The sequence below is a fragment of the Megachile rotundata genome, chromosome 7 (genome assembly GCF_050947335.1).
Source record: "Megachile rotundata isolate GNS110a chromosome 7, iyMegRotu1, whole genome shotgun sequence".
NCBI lineage: Eukaryota > Metazoa > Arthropoda > Insecta > Hymenoptera > Megachilidae > Megachile > Megachile rotundata.
Window position 1 is genome coordinate 8,723,034 of NC_134989.1, and position 22,551 is coordinate 8,745,584.

At 32.6% G+C, this 22,551-nt stretch overlaps 1 protein-coding gene and 1 long non-coding RNA gene across 29 annotated transcripts in view; one reads left to right on the top strand and one right to left on the bottom strand.

Moving 5' to 3' along the window:
- Window positions 1–22,551, top strand: part of LOC100874737 (uncharacterized) — a 138,090-nt gene that overhangs the window by 40,863 nt on the left and 74,676 nt on the right. For 23 of the 27 annotated variants that reach the window (XM_076533342.1, XM_076533350.1, XM_076533344.1 and 20 more), the window contains exons 3-18: window positions 4,248–4,349; window positions 5,243–5,375; window positions 5,619–5,782; window positions 6,374–6,529; window positions 6,645–6,773; window positions 7,429–7,626; window positions 7,699–7,995; window positions 8,221–8,418; window positions 8,545–8,691; window positions 8,788–8,937; window positions 9,022–9,162; window positions 9,238–9,393; window positions 9,449–9,547; window positions 9,640–9,837; window positions 9,913–10,096; window positions 13,034–13,138. In XM_076533342.1, coding sequence (XP_076389457.1) covers window positions 4,248–4,349; window positions 5,243–5,375; window positions 5,619–5,782; window positions 6,374–6,529; window positions 6,645–6,773; window positions 7,429–7,626; window positions 7,699–7,995; window positions 8,221–8,418; window positions 8,545–8,691; window positions 8,788–8,937; window positions 9,022–9,162; window positions 9,238–9,393; window positions 9,449–9,547; window positions 9,640–9,837; window positions 9,913–10,096; window positions 13,034–13,138 — 2,557 coding nt within the window. Of the gene's footprint in view, window positions 1–4,247; window positions 4,350–5,242; window positions 5,376–5,618; window positions 5,783–6,373; window positions 6,530–6,644; window positions 6,774–7,428; window positions 7,627–7,698; window positions 7,996–8,220; window positions 8,419–8,544; window positions 8,692–8,787; window positions 8,938–9,021; window positions 9,163–9,237; window positions 9,394–9,448; window positions 9,548–9,639; window positions 9,838–9,912; window positions 10,097–13,033; window positions 13,139–18,226; window positions 18,890–22,551 lie in introns of those variants that run through there. The other 4 variants (XM_076533348.1, XM_076533349.1, XM_076533365.1 and 1 more) reach the window with 2 other exon arrangements.
- LOC143264765 (uncharacterized) lies at window positions 6,123–9,764 on the bottom strand. 2 transcript variants are annotated; one of them, XR_013038694.1, is made up of 4 exons: window positions 9,629–9,764; window positions 9,440–9,536; window positions 8,111–9,115; window positions 6,123–7,922 (listed from the first exon to the last, which is right to left on the bottom strand). It is a non-coding gene; the product is annotated as an uncharacterized LOC143264765 (long non-coding RNA). The 2 variants fall into 2 exon arrangements; XR_013038693.1 differs by having other exon boundaries at window positions 8,032–9,115.

Sequence of the window (22,551 nt, forward strand, 5' to 3'; positions counted from 1 at the left end):
TCATAAATTCAGAATGTACTCAATGGTTGATTTATGAAGAGGTCAAAGTTTACTCTTGGTTCAGTTTACTTTTGAACACATATTATTAAATGCACATACGTAAATTTATTATTCTAAACATATATATTATTTAATTTTGTAAACATATGTATTATGTAAATTTATTATTCTGAACATATACATTATGTAAATTTATTATTCTGAGCATGTGATTAAAATTTCAGCTATAATTTTTATCAAAGCAACCAAAACGTATGGAATTATTTTCAAGTTCTATAAAGAATTTTATTTATTCCTTCACGTTAACATAATAAAAATAATTAGTAAGTAATGAATAGCAGTCTAAAAATACCCGAAGCTTACTTGATATTGTAACATAAACGACACCGGTGTTCTAAGTTTAGTCTCCGTTTCTTTTCACCAAGGGGTTGCAGAAACCTTTAAAGTGTCCCTAGCCAGACAGTAAGGGGTACTCACTTGTGCGTAAGCCATTAGTTTTCTTCGGATGAATCAATCATTAGCTCAGCTTAAAAAAAATGACTCATACTTCTCCAATTGCGCATTTTTCAAGTGGAAATTTTTTGCTCGCATCATTGGGTAATTGATGTTAATATATCTGAATTGCTCTTCATTTTATTCTTCACGCATGTGCTAAAATTGTGCAAGAATGCGGTACACTGTTTTCTAAATAAAAATATGAAATTACATTTCCAATATAAAGTTAACGAAACTAATGATCATTCTTATAATAATTATTACATATAACAAAAAACGTAAGACTCAAAATTTAAAGATAAATTTTTTAAATGTAATATGAGATTTAAATATAAAATTAATGACAAGATATATTTGATTTAAATATGACACTTTCGAATCTAAGATGTAGGATTTAAACATAAAATACAAATTTAGAATATAAAACTTTTCTCTTTTTAAATTAAAAAATTTGTTATGATATTCTTTTGGAATCCATATTGGTTTTCATCGACAAATAAAATTAGTGTATTTCTTAATTTATGTTTCATTGTTTGTTTATTCCTTATTTTGTTTTTAATTTTAATTTATGTTTAATATTAATAACAGAAAGATACACGTAAATATAACAAATATATATGTGTTTCGACGTTTTTATTGAAATGTCCCACCCCGTATATGACACATTTTTCTGTCAGAGAAAATTAAACGATACAAGCTGAGTGAGAACATCTTTTTTCAATGTTACTCCAAAGCGATTGATGCGAACAGTACAGTTTTTCTCTCGCAAAACCAAGCTATCCAATCAATCTAGACCTTTTAAGGAAAACTATGTCGAGTTAGTTGCATACATCGGTAAATGGAAACCGACCCTTTTAGTCGATGCAGCTGATTCGAACGAGGAAAGTAAATCAACTGGTTTTATGTAGTTCAAGATGAAAGAAAAGTGTTGTTATCGTTTCAAACGTGTATTTTAATTGCGAAAGTAGTAATCGTTTCTTGATTGTTCACTTTCAAATTTTTTTAATTGGAAATTGAGAAATTTAGGAAATTAGGAAATTAGGGAATTGGGAAATTAGGGAATTGGGAATTTAGGGTATTGGGAAATTAGGGAATTGGGAAATTAGGGAATTGGGAAATTAGGGAATTGAGAAATTAGGGAATTGGGAAATTAGGGAATTGGGAAATTGGAGAATTGGGAAATTAGGGAATTGGGAAATTAGGGAATTGAGAAATTAGGGAATTGGGAAATTAGGGAATTGGGAAATTAGGGAATTGAGAAATTAGGGAATTGGGAAATTAGGGAATTGGGAAATTGGAGAATTGGGAAATTAGGGAATTGGGAAATTAGGGAATTGGGAAATTAGGGAATTGGGAAATTAGGGAATTGGGAAATTAGGGAATTTGGAAATTTGGGAACTGGGAAATTAGGGAATTGGGAAATTAGGGAATTGGGAAATTAGGGAATTGGGAAATTAGGGAATTGGGAAATTAGGGAATTGGGAAATTAGGGAATTTGGAAATTTGGTAATTTGGAAATTTGAGAATTGGAAATTGGTAATTTGGAAATATAGGAATTTGGGAATTTGGGAATTTGGAAATTTGGAAATTTGGAAATTTGGAAATTGGTAATTTGGAAATTTGCGAATTTGGAAATTTGGGAATTTGGAAATTTGGGAATTTGGAAATTTGGTAATTTGGAAATTTGAAAATTGGAAATTAGTAATTTGGAAATATAGGAATTGGGGAATTTGGAAATTTGGAAATTTGGAAATTTGGAAATTGGTAATTTGGAAATTTGCGAATTTGGAAATTTGGGAATTTGGGAGTTTGGGAGTTTGGGAAATTAGGAAATTGGAAAATTTGGAAATTGGTAATTTGGAAATTTGGGAATTTGGGAATTTGGGAATTTAGGAATTTGGGAATTTGGGAATTTGGGATTTTGGGATTTTGGAAATTTGGAAAATTTGGAAAATTAGGAAATTGGAAAATTTGGAAATTTGGAAATTTGGAAATTGAGAAATTAGAAAATTATCACTTTTAGTAATAACATTACTATACTTAAATATTACTTAAATCAGTTAAACCATAAATTACTTTTAAATTTGCCAACCTAACCCGACTACCATAACTCCACACAACACATCTTATTAACAATATTCCTAATTTCGATGAACAGTCAAGTAAAATAATAACACAGTCCCTAACCGATGATGTTAATTCGGTAAGAAAATGGCGGCAAATACCGGGTGTTCATAAACCAAGGTGTACACGACAAGAATAATAATGGGTGCAGTGACCGCGGTTCGTCTCGGACCTTCGTCGTTATTTCACGGAAGATGCAACACACCTTGAAGAGAAATGGGATGGAGCAGGTTGTTTAAGACAGTGAAAGAAGACGGCTACGACAGACATAGAAGGGACTATCCACGTGTCGGAGTAACGGTTCGCTGAATTATTTAAAGCATGACGGAGAACTTTGCAAGAGCAGGAGGTTCTTTGCACCAGACTCGCGTACGGGATACCACCTGATTTAAGTTCATCGTAGATGCGTCACCAGATACGTGTCTACATTTGCATATGACGAAATTACATGCACGCTTAACTTCGTTTGAATATCCTCGAAATTTATGACGGAGATCTTACACAGAGATTTTTTAAATAGCTACTACGTTTTGACACAGGCGATTATTCTTCTGATTCTAGGGTTCGGTGTATAGTCTTCGAGGTTCTTCTTTCAACTTTGTTTTAGACTTTAGACTTTGTCTCCTGGTGTTTATACTTTATAGGAAAACTGTCTTTTATTCTGAAAACAGTATACCTCCCCTACAAAACACAACAATCATTATTGGAATCGAGCAACGAATTGTAAACTTGTAGCGTTTAATGCGAAGAACCTTTCGTCATCGTGTCACAAAATCACGAGCAAGCGCAACAAATTGCTCGCGTTGAATATTGCGAGGATCTTATCAAAACAGCCAGACGAAACTGTACATTCCTGGAATCAATTGTAACTAGTGATGAGACTTGGTGCTTCAAGTATGAACCTCAAACAAAGCGCCAAAGTGCTACGTGGAAATCTCCAGGCTCTCCAAAATAAAAAATTTGCGATTCCAGAAGTCCCGAGAGAAGACAATGTTAATTTGCTTTTACGATTCTGAAGGAATTATACTTCGGGAATTCGTTCCACAGGGACAAAATGTTAATGGCGAATATTATCTGGGTGTTATGGAACATTTGTGGAAGAGGATCGTTCGTGTGAGGCCCGAATATCGAACGCCGGGAAGTTGGTTTCTGTTGTATGATAATGTACCATGTGAACTGTCGCTGTTCGTGAATTTTTGGCGAAAAAAGTCTGTTCCAACATCTTCCAAAGCCTGAATTATCTCCATGTGATTATTTCCTTTTTCTTATACTACTTATACAAATATGATACTTATGAGTCGTCAAATTTATGTTAATATACAATTATAAATCAAATACTTGTACACTAATAACCGTGTCAGTGGACATTTTATTGGGCAACTAATGTGTTCATTTATTTGGTATCGTAACAAGTGTCCGGTTACATCTTTTGCTCGATTGAGCGTATCTGATTGATGGCAAGGTAAAACAATCGCAGCGAAGAACGTGACGAATGATTAAACACATGTATAATACTCGATCGTGAAAGAAAGTAACGACACCGGGTTGTGCTATCAATTATTCATTAACCAATGCTGTGCTATGCATTTTGTACGGTTTTATTATACGGTCTGCTTTGTTTGTTACAGAGTGATCCCAGCACGGCATTTCTTCGAGCAGCTCGAGCAGGGCAGCTGGAAAAGGTTTTGGAACACTTAGAATCGGGGGTGGATATTAATGCTTCTAATGCTGTAAGTTTCCAGAGAAATTTTTTAGATAGAGTTTAGAATTGTTTAAAGTAGTTTGGTTAGTTCGGTCAAGAAATTTTTGTACGAATTTTATAATAAATTCAATTTGAGGATGTTAAGATTTTATTGATTTTATGGGTAATTGTGTCGAGGATATTCGTGCACTGGGCAAGTGTAATTCAACTCGAAAATTTTTAAATTTAATTTCTCAAATTTTTAAGTTTTTAAGTTACCAATTTTTGTATTTCTAAATTACGAAATATTTAATTTTTGAATTCTCTAATTTTTAAATTTCTAAATTCCCAAATTTTCTATTTCTGAATTTTCTAAGTTCCCAAGTTTCCAAATTCCCAAATTTCTAAGTTTCCAAATTTCTAAGTTCCCAAATTTCTAAATTCCCAAATTTCTGAATTTCCAAATTTCTAAGTTCCCAAATTTCTAAATTTCCAAATTTCTAAGTTCCCAAATTTCTATCTTCCCAAATTTCCTAAGTTCTCAAATTTCTAAATTCCCAAATTTTTTACTCCTTAACCTTCTAAGTTCCCAAATTTCTAAATTCCCAAATTTCTAAATTTCCAAATTTCTAAGTTTCCAAATTCTTTACTCCTTAACCTTCTAAGTTCCCAAATTTCTAAATTCCCAAATTTTCTACTCCTTAACCTTCTAAGTTCCCCAATTTCTAAATTCCCAAATTTTCTACTCCCTAATTTTTCCAAGTTTCCAAATTTCCAAACAAGCAAATTCTCAATCCCCCAACTTCCTAATTCCCTAAAATTCCAAATTTGAAATTTCAACAGATTAAAACATTCTTGCACTATTGCCCTTCAACTTTTCATCGACTTGATCTGTCCATCAAAATTATAGACTGAACATTGACCCCAATTTACTTATTACAGAATGGTTTAAATGCTTTACACTTGGCGGCCAAAGATGGACATTTGGAAATCGTCAGAGAACTTCTTAACCGAGGCGCAGTGGTCGATGCTGCTACAAAAAAGGGAAACACAGCATTACATATCGCTTCTCTTGGTACATAAAAATGTTAACGTTCTTATGTTCTGCGTTTTTCTTTTAGACACCACTGTTTTGTCAGTCTTTTCACTTACTATTTTATCTTGTAATATCTGGTAAATTCTTATAAAATCAATAGTTACATAAGTCCATTAGATCTCAATATTATTTTGTTGTATTATAAAGAGTAGTTTTTAATACTTTTTCATGTCACTGTATGTGAAACGAGCATTTCGAGTTGAAATTAATATCTCGTTGCAGCTGGACAGGAGGAGGTGGTACAATTGCTGGTACAACGAGGTGCTTCTGTGAATGCACAGTCACAAAATGGATTCACGCCATTGTATATGGCGGCTCAGGAAAATCATGATTCCGTAGTTAAATATCTTCTGAGCAAAGGTGCCAATCAGACATTGGCTACTGAGGTTTGTAAATGAAACATACTTACTGACAACAAATAAAACATACACTGACAACAGATAAAACATATTTACTGACAACAAATGAAATATACTTATAATGTTACCATACCTTGGAGTGCAATAATTCATACCTTTGTACCTATACACCTTTAACGTTACAATAACGTTACATACAGTGTTTAATAATATTTGAATAAATCCAGATACATAATTAACAAATTACATGATATTTAACTACTTTTATATTTATTTAACACATTGACTGCCACACTGAAGCAATTGAAAATTGCATCTAGTAGTAGTTTATATTTTTAATAAATCATACCAAATATTTTCACAATACCTTGTTATAATTATTTTCCATAGCTCCATATAATGCAAAGTTTTAATAATACATTAAAATAATGTTAGATCTGTTAAGTGTCAGTTATATATAGATGACGTGGCTGTCAAACTGTTAATACAACATATATTTTATTTAGACTATGAAAAAAGTAACAACAGAAAAGAAACCTTCTTCCAATACTACATAATTAACATTGAAATATTAAATGAAGTAAATTGCTGACATTTCTAATGTATATGTATTTGTAGGATGGTTTCACCCCGTTAGCAGTAGCGATGCAACAGGGTCATGACAAGGTGGTGGCAGTTCTATTGGAAAATGACACTCGTGGTAAAGTTCGACTACCTGCCCTCCACATTGCTGCCAAGAAAGACGACTGCAAGGCGGCTGCCCTACTTCTGCAAGTATGTCGCAATAATTTGCCACCGTGGCTCTACATTCAATCCGATGCTATCAGAAACGAAATGAATTTAATTCGCAGCTACGATGAATTTATCGCTGTCATAATTTCTGTCGCAGAACGATCACAATCCCGACGTAACATCGAAAAGCGGTTTCACGCCGCTTCACATAGCTGCACACTATGGCAACGATCGAATTGCTTCCTTGCTTTATGACAGAGGGGCGGATGTTAATTTTGCTGCAAAGGTATAAATAATTACTTGTTACATTATTATATTCTATTTTATGCAATGTGTTGTGTTATGTAATGAAATATTTCATGTCAGTTGTTAAGAAAATTAGGTCTTCGCTCTACTTGTCTGCTGTTGTGAGAATGCAGTTTAAATAAACAAATCTTATAGGATAAATTTTGTACAGTTAACTTTATATCATGATTAGTTTTTAAATAATATCTTATAACATGTTTTGATATTCATACTGTAAAAAGTGAAACATGTGTATGTGTTATATTAAGATATATCTGGATATTCAGATCACCACAAGCCTCTATATTCCTGGATTTCTACATTTTTATACTTCTGAACTATTAGATTTTTATATAAAATTCTAGAGTTTCCTCTAAGTATATTGGCCCTAAATATATTACCCTCTAACCTATTACCTTCTATTCTTAAATTTGTATACCCCTCCAACCCTAAATTCTGGCTGCCATATTGAATTAGAAATAAATTGCATTCATTGATAAACTGGATCTGATATAAAACTCTAGTATAGTCTAATATAAATAAGGATTAAAATGGCATAGGACAATATTTTTCAAAAAAAGAACTGTGTATTTTTTAAGTATTATTTCATAGCTATAATATGTATTAAATTATAACGACGTTTTTTTATTTAATAGCACAATATTACACCAATGCACGTAGCAGCAAAATGGGGAAAAATCAAGATGGTGAATCTTCTGATGAGCAAGGGAGCGAACATCGAAGCGAAAACGAGAGACGGTCTTACGCCCCTTCATTGTGCGGCCCGATCTGGCCATCACGAGGTCGTTGACATACTAATCGAAAAAGGAGCACCAATAGGTTCGAAAACGAAGGTAAAGATATTCTTACGGTTATCGAAGGTAAAAATGTAGAGGTGAAGCTTGATTCTTGTTTTCTGTTGACAGAACGGTCTTGCACCGTTGCACATGGCTTCTCAAGGAGATCACGTTGACGCCGCGAGGATATTATTGTATCATCGTGCACCGGTGGACGAAGTGACGGTAGATTACCTGACAGCTCTACACGTGGCAGCTCATTGCGGACATGTGCGAGTCGCTAAGCTCTTACTCGATAGAAATGCCGATCCAAACGCACGAGCTCTAAACGGCTTTACTCCACTTCACATCGCCTGCAAGAAGAATCGACTGAAGGTCGTTGAGCTCCTTTTAAAGCACAAAGCTAGCATTGAAGCTACCACAGAGGTATATTCCCGTTTCTTTGTTAGTGCGGTTAATTACCTTCCTTAGTTATAATACCTTACGTCATAGGTACACGTCATATACGTAATAGTGTCAGTTATAAATACTCGTCATTTACCTTCAATTAGAAATACACACTGTATTCCAAATGGTTTCTACGTACAAATCATGACAATACAGGAATATATTATTATTTATTAGTAATAATAGACTCGTTTTATTGCTTAGTCTGGATTGACGCCTCTACATGTAGCAAGCTTCATGGGATGCATGAACATAGTGATTTATTTACTGCAACACGCAGCTAGTCCCGATGTACGAACTGTAAGGGGCGAAACGCCTTTGCATTTAGCTGCCAGAGCGAATCAGACTGATATTATCAGGATACTTCTTAGAAATGGTGCCCAAGTTGATGCCACGGCAAGGGTAAAGAAATCATTTGAATATTTCAATAAAACTTTACTCTTCGTTCATTTTCCGTTGACTATTTTTAAATTACAAGTGTAATGTCCGTTAGCTTCGAATCGATTTTGATAAAAGTAAACATTGTAGGAGGAGCAAACACCACTTCACGTTGCGTCCCGATTGGGTAACGTTGACATTGTTATGTTGTTACTTCAACATGGTGCCGGCGTAGATGCTACGACGAAAGATTTATACACTCCACTTCATATCGCCGCTAAAGAAGGTCAAGAAGAGGTAAAATTTCAGATTCATATTCTCGCAATAGTTATTTAAATAATTATCGAGTTACAAATAACCTATAACTGACGCAATTTTTGTTTTGATGCCCAGGTTGCATCCGTTTTGTTAGAAAACGGCGCTTCGCTTACCGCAACGACCAAAAAAGGATTTACACCTTTACATTTGGCAGCTAAGTACGGTAATATGAACGTAGCAAGATTATTATTACAGAAGAATGCGCCAGTCGACGCGCAAGGAAAGGTTAGGAAAATTTTCACTGACTTTTATTATGTTTTATAATAATATGAAAGTGTGGTTTATATTAACTTCATTAATTAATTGCAGAATGGAGTTACTCCACTTCATGTAGCATCCCATTATGACCATCAAAATGTAGCACTGCTTTTACTTGATAAGGGTGCATCACCTCATGCTATGGCTAAAAATGGTCATACACCATTACACATTGCTGCACGTAAAAATCAGGTAAATAATTGAAAAAGAGTTGTTTAATGTTTGTTACTAGTACATAGCACTAATTTAAATTTTCGTTTGATGCAGATGGACATTGCAACTACTTTGTTAGAATATGGGGCAAAAGCAAATGCGGAATCAAAAGCTGGATTTACGCCGCTACATTTGAGTGCACAAGAAGGCCATACCGATATGTCGACGCTTCTTATTGAGCACAAAGCAGATACAAATCATAAAGCAAAGGTAGTATTTTTGGAAGTTATATTGAAAACAGTTTATAATGATTTACTTTTTGTAGAATGGTCTCACGCCGCTACATTTGTGCGCACAAGAAGATAAAGTTAACGTTGCCTCTATTCTCGTTAAAAATGGTGCTCATATTGATGCTAAAACAAAGGTATATTTTATATACAAAAAATATTTAGTATTGCTGTCATGAATAACTGTTGAAATAATTTCTGTATCCGAAAACAAATACTTGTGTTATAGGCTGGCTATACTCCACTACACGTGGCATCTCATTTTGGTCAAGCAGCTATGGTACGATTTCTACTACGTTCCGGCGCAGCTGTTGATAGTAGTACCAATGCCGGGTATACTCCATTACATCAAGCTGCACAACAAGGTCATACATTAGTGATTAATTTATTGTTGGAGGGTAAAGCGAAACCGAACACTACTACAAACGTAAGTGGATTACGTGAAAATGTGTCGCAACTTTTCCTTATTCGTTATCACTACATAGTGTTTTGCTTTCTATAGAATGGTCAAACTGCATTGGATATTGCACAAAAACTCGGTTACATTAGCGTTATCGAAACTTTGAAAGTAGTTACAGAAACAGTCATCACAACAACTCATACCATTACTATAGAAGAGAAATACAGAGTTCAAGCTCCAGAGTCAATGCAAGAGACGTTTATGAGCGATAGTGAAGACGAAGGGGGTAAGTGTTTGCTTCTTTTTATTTTAAAACATTTCAGATGTTGCTTCAATATAACAGAATACGTTTTAAAAGCAACGTACAAGTTGACTAATTCTGGTACTGAATGGAAAAAGATTCTTTATGAATTTGTTTGCTCCAAGCAATCCAAAACTAATAATTACAGATTATACTAGAGTGTTATGTTAATGAGTGTTATATAAACGAGAAGGAATTAGTAATGTCAGAGCAGTCGGAGAAAGAAATCTATTAACAAGTTATGACAGTAATTCTATGATTACTTGTGTCTTTTATAACTTTCTCATTATCGAATAATTGTTCATTTCAGATTTCTTGTAACTAAACAATTACTACTATGAAGGAATTTTTTTTGCCATTCAGATTAGTCATCTTGTACCATTGTTTTTGCATTCTTAATAAAAATGCTATGTTCTAACTGCTCACATTGTGCAGTAATAAGATAGAATATTGACTTCATAGAAATTAATTACTTTGATAGGCTGAAAATATTGCCAATACTATATTTTTGTGTATATTTTATTTTATATCAGTGAATGTTCTAAAAGCTATACTGTGCTGCCATCTAACGGCGAATGGAAAATTTAACGAGTCTGAATTGATCATAGGGGTCTCATGTGTGAAAACTAGGAATTGTCTCTTGTACTTGTTTACAGAGGAGAGATAAGGACAACAAACACACTGTCATATAAACCAATTAAAATTAGTAATTTTGTAGTTCAAATATTTTGAACCACTATCTAAAAATGTATAATTATTCAGTTGTGTGCATAATTTGATTTTGCAATTTGGTTTTTAAGACTATAAAATTGCATTGCTACTTCTACTTCACTATCAACAGATGGCGCTGAAAGTGGTTTTCATAGCACCCACTGATATAAAACTTAAAAACACAAAAGATAAATCCTACTCAATATTATCAGTTTATTAATCATTTTTTAATAACATGATTTCTCTTAATATTGTACAAATTGAGTAGTTGTATCATTTGTATATAAGGATGTAGATCTTGTGTTTCAAACACAAGTTGCTATAGTCTTAATTGATAAAAACATTAATATGTTTTTGTCATAACAAGTTAGCTACAGTTTAATATCCAAATTTATTAAGCTTGATGTCTATGCTGAGAATTAGTATTCTATTCTAAAAGTTCTGTTATTACAATATTAATTAGGACTTAAATATTAGTGAGCTGCCAATATGCTTGTAATGCAATTCTGCTTTTGTAACATATGCTTTTTATAGATGTAGCAGCTTCTAGCATATATAAAAGGATGCTGAAAGACATTTTTAATTTATTCATATCAGAATTCATTGCATGAAGCTTTTCTCCATCAGATGATAATTTTACTAAGCATATTACTACATATAAAAAAAATTTATAATAATATTGCGTTTATTATTCCATCCACTAAAACAGAAACATCTATCCAAAAGTTTACAGTACATTTGACAAGAAATCATTTGAAGTATAGTAGCAAATTCAAGATATTCTTGAGTTTTTACATTTCGATAGCATTTCATTAAATGAACATTGTAAGTGCTATTCACAAATATCACAATCAAATTTCATTTGCACTCAAGTGTAAAATATTCGAAGTAGCTTGAAGGATACACAGCACTTTCTGTTTTACGACACTCACTATTTAAAAATGCATGTACTTAGAGCACGAAGCACGGGAACTTTGAAACTTCGGAACCCGAACTTCCCAAAACAAATATTTCCACTACAGAAATAACGATTTATAAATAATTAGAACACCAACGATCACGGATACGCATATAAAAATTTATAAAAATCGCCCTAGAGCCATTATTGTCTGCCATATTTCATGTTAATTGCCTCAGAAATAGAGTCAAAATGCTACATGGTATTATTTGCTTGTCTTGAGTTTATGTTAAATTCATTTCGCAATAGCATGTGTTTAGCGTATGTTCACTGGGTTGTTGCTATCCTGAAGTTAACTTTAATAACTAGGTGCACTAGACTATTTTAGATTAGTACATAGAAATGCTATTATGAATTCTTAGCCATAGATAATTCGGAACCTCAATAGATTCGTCGGAATAACGTAGTCTTCCCCTTAAGTAGGTGACATTTAAGAATACATTTATTTCTAGCAACATTTCCCACGTAATGACGTCGTTATCGATTTGTTGATTGAATGAGATCAGTGCAATAAATAGCTGAAACTTTTTCTTCGTATTAGAAGATTATAATAAACAGTGATCTAACCAGGTTTGCTTGTTTGCTTGACTAAAATGCTTAATCGTGATGGGCAGGTGCCCGCTGAAGAACTCATGAACAATTATGATTTATACATTTCTAAATTGCCAAATTTTAAACTACTAGATTTTCAAGTTACATTTTTCTACACTTTGTAACAATTAGATGGGCAAATTTGCAAAATTGTACAAAATTGTTCAGAAGTTCAGAAATGTGGAATTTAATAAATGCATAAATTAAAAAATATTGATACAAAAATTAAATATAAATTTTCAAATTTGTAAACGAAGTTGACAATGTCACCTATCAATGTGAGTGCATATGCTCGCGGGCACACATGCCCATTACTGAGCAAAACTGATCAGAACTAAAAAGTGACTAACATATTTAACCCGTTGGCTATTGGCATATTTTAGCACAATCAGAAAATAAAAATTGAAAACCAGGAAACTAAAATTGTGAATTAAAAATTGTAACGAAATTAGGTGAAACTTGTAAGATGAACAAAGTCAAGAAAAATAGGAAGCAAACGAACAAAACTGCGCTCGTGATAGGCTTATCTCCTGCAACGTATATACGTAAAGTCGGCTATTTTAACAACCCAGTGATAGCGAAAATTAGAAACAGTGTTTATGGCGCGAACTGAACGTTTTGATGAAAAAAGAAATGACCTTACTCGACGGCATACAATGTAGGTGGTGATGAAATCGGCATGGCAACCATGAATGAGTACGGGCAGCCTCCACACGCGCAACACGTGTACCTTCCTTCTTACTACCAGGGCCAAATGACCTATACCCGTAAGTTGTCTGTACTCTGTTTCTGTCACTCTTTCACATATCACGTGCCCGCAACATTTTATATTTATACATACATACATGCATATATCAGCACATGGGTACGTAAATTAATCTCGCGCATCGGATCATTCATTTTCTGTTTCCTTTCTGTTCTTTTTGATTTCGCGGAAGTGTACTTGCAGATCAGATATCTGTATGTTGAGAGTCGACGTCGGAAATTGTTGGATTGTTGCATATTGAATTACGGATATTAGGAGTTTGAATGTTTGATGACGTAAAGGGATTGGTGGTAAGTCAGTTTGGGATTTAGGGGTGCAATGATTTTTGAATTTAGGAATTTGGAATATTTAGATATTTCAAAATGTGGGAATTTCGTGAGTTAGAAATTTGAAATTGTGGGAGTTCGAGAACTTGGAAGTTTCAAGGTGTGGGAGTTTGGGAACTGGGGTGTGGGTGTTTGAACATTCGAATATTTGGAATTGTGGGAGTTTGAAGATTCAGATATTTGGAATTTTTTAATTTAGAGTTTGATAATTTAAGGGTTTGAGAGTTTGAGAATTTGAGATTTTTAAAACTTGAGAGGTTAGAAATTTGAGAAATTGAGAAATTAAGAATTTGAGAATTGGAGAATTTGAGAATTTAAGAATTCAAGAAATTGATAATTTGACAACTTGACAATTTGACAACTTGAGGACTTAAGAACTTGACAATTTGACAATTTGACAATTTGACAATTTGACAATTTGACAATTTGACAATTTGACAATTTAACAATTTGACAATTTTAAAGTTTGAGAGTTTGAGAACTTTAAAAATTTGAGAGATTAAGAATGTGAAAATTTGAGAATTTTAAAATTAAAAAAAAATAGGAATTTGAAAATTAGAAAATTTAATAATACTTTTCTTTCATACACAATATACTCCCAAAACGATACATAGCCTATAAACTGTAAATTTTCCAAATATCATAAATTAGAAAAATTTATTATTACTTCCAATGAAGAATTAGCTATTTTGTATCAATAATAACTATAATGTCAAGTACTACCTTTTCTCAAACTTACACTTCAAATTAATATAAAATAAGTATTATTTTGCAATACTTTTATGTCATCAAATTGTGTCAAATTTTTAATTCTTAAAAATTGAACAATGTTTGTCAAATTTGGTACCTAGCCATTTTATACCAAAAATTACATTGAACAATTTATTTAGTTATTTTCGATAAACTTGAAGCTACACTAAATATGACAGAAATGTTATATGAACTGATTATTACAAAATTTGTAATTTGGTATGCAATAATCTAATATTTTTCCGATACTTCAAATTTATTTTTTAATAATATACAGGGTGCAATAAAATTCTATGCAAGTGAGAAATTCAATCTTACACAAAAATAAATCGAAATTGTAACATAAACTTTTTGTTCATTTTCAACCCTATTTCTGAAAGCATACGAAAAATTGTGCAATTTATAAACATTTATCTATGTAAAAATTATAAATCAACTGAAAATCGATATTTGATCATTTTAAGATTAAAGATCTTTAACGATTAAATATTATTAAAAATATTTAATTAGATGTATATAATTTATAAATAGTAGTTGTACCAGTAGTTAGAACAGTAGTACTAAAATTTGTAAATTTTCCATCTAACAAATTTAGAAATAACCACTTTAATTTATTAAACTTTCGATTTAATTTTGTAAGAGTTATTTTCTCCCTCGTACCACGAATTTCGTGTACCCTGTACGTATACCCGATAAACCGTTTCGCGTTGAATAATCAAAACATTCCACGATAATTACAGTCTTTTGATTTACTAAACATTACAGTCTTTTAATTTTGTATTTTAAGTCCGTTCCAGCGTATTTTCATGCGTGGAAACATAAATACAGAGACATGCACAGACATACCTCTCCTCGAACCACTATTTGTTCACACTCTGTTTCGTTTACCATCCTTCGTCGCTCCATTTATCCTGTGTAAAATTGCGAACCTCCGTATCGTTGAAAACGCCTGTAGTAGCTGTATAAACCTTCTTTTTCAACGAGATTTATGCTTTCAGTTTTTAACACCGAGTTTTTATTGTACAGTATAAATGCTATCGAAATTTCATTATAATTACGTTCGATCGACCCTGTACTAAGGATTATTTTATTTCTTTTCTGACTCCAGAATTAAACTTGAATCGTGTGTTCGCAAATGCATCTTATTTTATTTATTTTTATATTATACATGCTGGTATTAGTATGTGGTAAACATATGGAAGCTCTCGAGCCGTAAAATTTATTGGAATCATTATACGTTCATTAATCGTCACATTCGACCATGATTCGTCACATGGAATCATTTATTATACCAAAAGCTATTTTAACTTTATTGCAGCACCAGCTGTGTTCAATTCCATGTACTCTTTAGTATTTGACAAATTTACATCAGTGTTTAAATCAATGAATTTTATGCATTTTTAAAAATCCTGCGAATACGAAAAACGAGAGTGATGTACTGCTAAACAATTTTTTTTTATGCTAAAAGCGATTTTAACTTTATTGTAGCACCAGCTGCGTTTAATTCCATGTACTTTTTAGTATTTGACAAATTTACATCAATATTTAAATTGAAGGATTTTATGCATTTTTAAAAATCCTATGAATAAGAAAAACGAGAGTGATGTACTGCTAAACAATTTTTTTTAAACTCATAACCTGTTGAACAAAAACAGCTGAACTGCTAAACAAAAAATATATGAATCATTTACTAGATCTATTAAAAATAAAATTACTAAAAAGATTTTATAACAAATTTTGTTTATGACTTGTTTTAGAAAAATTTAGAATAGCACTCAAGAAATTAAAATGGAATTTTATTTTCAATTTATTGAACCAGTTTATAATTTTCATTTGAATGTTTAATACTTTGCGATCTTTTAAAACGGATGTTAATTAAAAGTATAACAAAATTTGGTATAAACGAGAATTGAACAACACTTCACAGAATAAAAGCCAGCGTGTATTTCCAGTAGGAAATTCAGAAAACGGCGCTTTAATGAAGTACGCTACGTTACTACTGTTAATGCAATTTGCATAATAACGAGTGGTGCGATCATTATGCCAGCTGACAGGAACAGGCCTAAGCTTGTGTGCTCTGTTTTGACGCATCATCCTCGTACCTATACGCATTTTACTTGGAGCCGTTATGCAACAGACGGTGTGCGTCTTGTACCATATTATTCGTGCAGTGAGCCTAACCACCGCTTGCTGGCAATACGCCAAATACGATTCACGACCAAAATACCAGAATTTATATAACGAATTTGTTTATCCCCCTCTTTTTTCTTTTGAACTCAGTAACGTAGTTTATAGGAATTTTTGTCAAAAAATTTCTCTTGAAAATCATTTTTTTAGTCGAAAGATAAAAATAAATAATAGTAATCACTTTTATTAATCAATAATTGATGAATTAGTAATATTTTGTCAATTTGAAATAGTGACTGTAGGTACTTTAAAATTATTGTTTATTTCATTTAAATTTTAGAAAATACTATTTTTAAAATTGGGGTTGAATAGTGTATGTGAAAAATACTGTACAACCTTTGAAATAGGAAAATTTAATTTAGAGGAAAAAAGTCATAAATATATTTTAATTTTTCAAATTTATACAGATATACAAAAAGTTGTGTAAAAATATGAATATGATTATTAAGTCCATAAAAACGTGAATATTATTGAATTTATGAAAACATGAATATCATTAAATTTATAAAAAGTATGAATATGACAACTGACTCTAATTCTTAAAGACCTGAACTAAATTAAAAGTTGTCAAAATAGAAATACAATTTTACTGCAATGATTTTACGAATGAAACAAGAAAGAAACTTCCGTCGACACAAAAATACTTAATTTTCTATATTGTAACAGGGGATGATATTTTTACAAAAATAATATTTACAAAAATTGTAAAAACCTTAAAACTTTGCATGTCAACAATATTTGCAAAAATTAGAAAAACCTCAAAACTTTGCATATCAACATTTAATATTTTCACATGAACTATAAATTTATATAAAATTTCATCGAATACAATAATTATTTATCTCTGAAACGAGATGTTCGCACTAATTCAATGCAATTTGTGTTACATACAGTGCGTGACGTTCTATGAAAATACCATAGAAATCAGAACCATTGTGATTCCATTAATGATCTGACACTGAGATCACTACTTCTATTTTTTACGATGTTGAAATTTGTAGTAGCAAAAATTCGATGCTACGACATTGACGTTGTGTGAGATCTAATGTCATGGTAACGTAACCTTTAGTTCTCACGTCGAGTCATAAAGTTTCATGTCATTGAATGTCGCGATATTTCATGTGAAAATATTCTAAATATCTCGGTGTTCGAATTTTATTAAGCACCTTAGTTATAAAAATTCATCGAATTATAAATTAGTAATATTCTCTTAAATTAATATTTTTAAATTTCCAAGCTTCTAATTTTTCAAGCTCAAAAGTTAACAAATTTGAAATTTCTGCATTCTGGAATTAAAAAATTTGTAAATGACTAAACTTGTAAATATCGATTTATTTGTAACACAAACACTAAATAATAAATAAGCACAGTTTCATAAAAATGAATGTCCAAAAATTAGGACTTTGAAGGTCCAAAAATTTATAAATTTTTAACTAAAAAAAATTTGCAATTTTTCAAGTTTGAGAGTCCAGAAATTTGGGAATAAAAATATTTGAATTTTCTACAATTTTATTTCAACAATTCCGTATAGTAAGCGATTGCATTTTTAAATTTCCCGCCGCGCGTTCTCGAGGGTGCCGATCCCCGTGTCCTCACCGTCCACGATCCGCAATATCACCCAGGATCTGTTTCTAAACGATGCATTAAGATCACTGTTGACGTTTACCGATCTATTTTCGACCGTACGATGTCCTGACAGAAACACTTCAATGCCAACAATTGCATCTTGGTCACGGTTCCAAGCATCTGCTTGAAGATAAGAGCTGCAAACGTTCGGATGTAAATAAAGTAGCGGAAAAGCTCGGAGGCAGCTACTATTATAAAATTGGTGATTCATGGAATGAGGTCACGTTTCTGTTAGGTGGTCTTGCGTCGAACTTCTATTAATCTCGAAGCAGTCGCTGTTCCTGACCCCGCCGGTGCTAACACGCGAAATAAACCGCGAAAGAAAAAAGGGACGCATTCAGGCCGCGCGGTTAATGCAATTTAATAAATCAGATCTAATCAGGTGAATACGTGTTTAGTTGCGTAACGTGGACCTCCAGTAACAGTGATACCCTGGAACCGTGCATAACGAAACAAAACGGTTCATCCGTTTTTAGCAACTTTGTTCGCCGAATCGTGTGTGTGTGTAAGGTGAAGCTTGTCATCAATGGATGCGTAGCGATAACGTGCGCTAATTGTAATTCGTGCGACCTAACTCACACAACGTCCACGACCAATTGAGTCGGTGATGTAATTAGTCCTGTACGGTAGCGTACACCGTCAGTACATCGTGTTCACTGGGACGAGTGCAAAGTTGCCAGCTGTCTACCGAGTTTTTTCGACACGAGAACCAGTGCATTTTTAGTTTCTCAGACTTTTTCGTGTTCTCGTATTCACCTCTTTGACGCTGCGATTACTGAAGATGGCCAAGAAACGAGTGAAGAAGGAATCCAAGAGTTTGGCTTGTTGCGGGTGTGCACGTAGCAGGAACAGCGACACGTTCTGTAAATAATTTTTTTATGCTACTTTTTTAAGTAAGCTTTGAAGTGATTGATCTAGGGTGAATGTCGTTTGTGGAGGATCTTGTGATCTTGGATAGAAAGTGAAACTTTGATGGGGTGGGTAATATGAAAACCACCCTATGTGCTCTTTTTGGAGCTTGTTCTTTTGTATATTGGTGGAGGTTGTTGCAATTTGAGATTCGTTAGAGTAACTAGCTTTAGGCGGGACTTCGATCACTCATTGTGAGATGTAGGATATGCGAAACTTAGGAATTTCAGAATTTGGAAATTTGACAATTTCAATGTTCTTTCATTTATAGATGCCAAGATTTTCAAGTTTGTAAACTTCAGAATTTTCAATTACTATATTTTCGTATATTAAATTTTTGATACATCAAATTTCTCAAATTCTCTAATATCAAAATTTGTTAACTTCTAAATTTCTAAATTCTCTAATACTAAAATTTGTCAACTTCTACATTTCTAAATTCTCTAATATCAAAATTTGTCAACTTCCAAATTTCTAAAGTCTCTAATACCAAAATTTGTCAACTTCTAAATTTCTAAATTCTTTAATACCAAAATTTGTCAACTTCTAAATTTCTAAATTCTTTAATACTAAAATTTGTCAACTTCTAAATTTCTAAATTCTCTAATACCAAAATTTGTCAATTTCTATATTTCTAAATTCTCTAATACCAAAATTTGTCAACTTCTAAATTTCTGAATTCTCTAATACCAAAATTTGTCAATTCCTAAATTTTCACATACTTAAATTGTCAATTTACCTTCTCAAATCTAGATTTCCCATATTTTCAAAATTGTCATCCCCAAATTATGCAACTATCAAATTTCCAAATTTTGTAATTCTAAATTTCCTTAAGGATGGTTTTCCCTAAACAGGAAGAATTCTAACAATTCAGTAAACTTTCCTCGTTTCCTCCTTTCATTGTTTTTCATTTGGTTTGTTGAATTTTGTCATTTTTTTTTTTTGCTATCGTGGTACAATGGGAAATAAAATATCGATGGGGTAGAATTTGTGGAACAAAGAGCGTAATGTTACGGTGTCACTGGAATACACGACAGCTTAAAATATTCGCCAGATGTTCAAAACCTTGGCACACCTTACTATTATCGTCACGTGGATTTAACGTGAATATTATTGCAGAGCAAAACAGTTGTGACAACGATTTTCTAGTATTTTGTTCACTGTGGACTAACTTAAATATTCATGTTTTTTATTATTTAGAATTCAGGTGCTTTTGATGAATTTATAGAGAGACAGTTTTGATTACAGGCCACAATTTCTGATTTTAATTTTGTAAAGGCAAATTCATTTGTACTTTAAAGAGTATGAATAATTAGAATTGTGGTTTAAAGAAAATTTTGTCCTATATAAATATAGGAAAGTTTAGATATTTTAATTTTCGGATAATACAATTTTACTTTGGACGTTTTTTCATTTGACAAAGTAAAAGTACACTTACCATTTTACATTTCAAATTTCTTTTCTTAGATTCTATCAAATTTTTGTGGATTAAATTCCTTGTGCAAGTGATTCAATACCAAAATAGTATAGTGTCCTTCTGTCAAATTAAATGTCAGGTTTGAACATACAGAATTAAACATAAGTTCTGCTAATTATAGATTAAATTTATGAATTACATTCATTGTGGAAAATATGGGTTTTGAACTCATAGAATTAAATATAAGTCCTCTAGTTATAGATTTATGAATCGCGTTAAAATGTATATCATTACAAATTGACTTTTCAAATTCTGAAAAAGTAATTGAACCCACAATGCATTATTAGTGAAACATACTGAAATTCTAATTGCACTTGCTAAAAAAAGAATAATTTGAAAGACAAATGCGAATACAATAGAAGGTCTGCGTATACAATCCTCACCACATGTGACAGCTAAATGTGATAATCGAAGATTATAAAGCGATAATAGAAGACCCGCCACGCGACTTTGTTTTTACAAGATTGAACATGTTAAAAAAGATCAAATACCAATCGAATGATAAGCCAATTAAATATTTAAATGTCGTTGATGTAACGTTAAGTCTAAAGGTTCATTTGAAAGATCAAATATCGTGATTAATTTAAATACCATGATCTTATCGATCTTTAAGTACAGTAAGTTTAATTGTAAACGACGTCAGTCATAATATTTGTTCAGTTGTTCACGTGTTTAATTGTTCATGTGTTTAGTTGTTCATTAGGAACATCAATTCAGGGTATCTGTCTTGTGATCAAAGATTCCACTTTTATTTTCGATATTCTTTAAGGCAGAATATGTCTTTGTCATTGTTGTAACTTTGCCAGACATTTGAAATTTGATATACTGCCCTGATATAGAGTTTTATTTGAAACTGGAAGAGAACTAGAAAAAAATTCAAGTAACAACAATTATACTACGAATTAAGGTTAATCTGTAAAATTTATTGCAGAATGACAATATACTTTCTATTCAAAATTCGACAATACGGAATTTGGAAAATTTAATCTGATAAATTATTTTTCTTTCACATTTATGAAATTTCATATTATTATTGCAGAAAGAAGTTATTACTCATCAGCTGCATAATTATATCGTTGTTATTTAGTAATGTATTACATTAAAATTTGTTTTACTAAGGATACAGAAGGTGCCATTTTTTTATCACCAAATATCAACATATTTTCTCAAAGATAACGAAAGAATGTTATATCAACTCTTACGTCTGAAATATTTTGATAAATTTTATCTGTGAACTGGAATATCTTTTATGTAGAAGAAAGTGACTAGAAATGTTCTTAAAATACTCAAGTTCATTAAAATTACGGAGGTGTCGAACTTACACGTGTCGAATTACCACGCGCCGAGTTACCACGCGCTGAATTACCACGCGTCGAATTACCACGCGTTGAATTACCACGCGTGGAATTACTACGCGTAGAATTACCACGCGTCGAATTACCACGCGTGGAATTACCACGCGCTGAATTACCACGCGTAGAATTACCACGCGTGGAATTACTACGCATAGAATTACCACGCGTCGAATTACCACGCGTGGAATTACTACGCGTAGAATTACTATGCGTGGAATTACCATGCGCTGAATTACCACGCGTGGAATCACCACGCGCTGAATTACCACGCGTGGAATTACTACGCGTAGAATTACCACGCGTCGAATTACCACGCGTCGAATTACCACGCGTCAAATTATCACGCTTGGAATTACTACGCGTAGAATTACCATGCGTGGAATTACCACGCGCTGAATTACCACGCGTGGAATTACTACGCGTAGAATTACCACGGGTCGAATTACCACGCGTCGAATTACCACGCGTCGAATTACCACGCGTCGAATTATCACGCGTCAAATTATCACGCGTGGAATTACTACGCGTAGAATTACCATGCGTGGAATTACCACGCGTGGAATTACTACGCGTAGAATTACCACGCGTCGAATTACCACGCGTGGAATTACTACGCGTAGAATTACCACGCGTGCAATTACTACGCGTAGAATTACCACGTGTGGAAGTACTACGCACCGAATTACCACGCCTTGCATTGCCATGCGTCGACTTCTTGGTCCGTGTTTTTCCTTAATAATTCAAAAACGAAGCTTCAAATCCCATTTTTGCAAATGGAAATCTT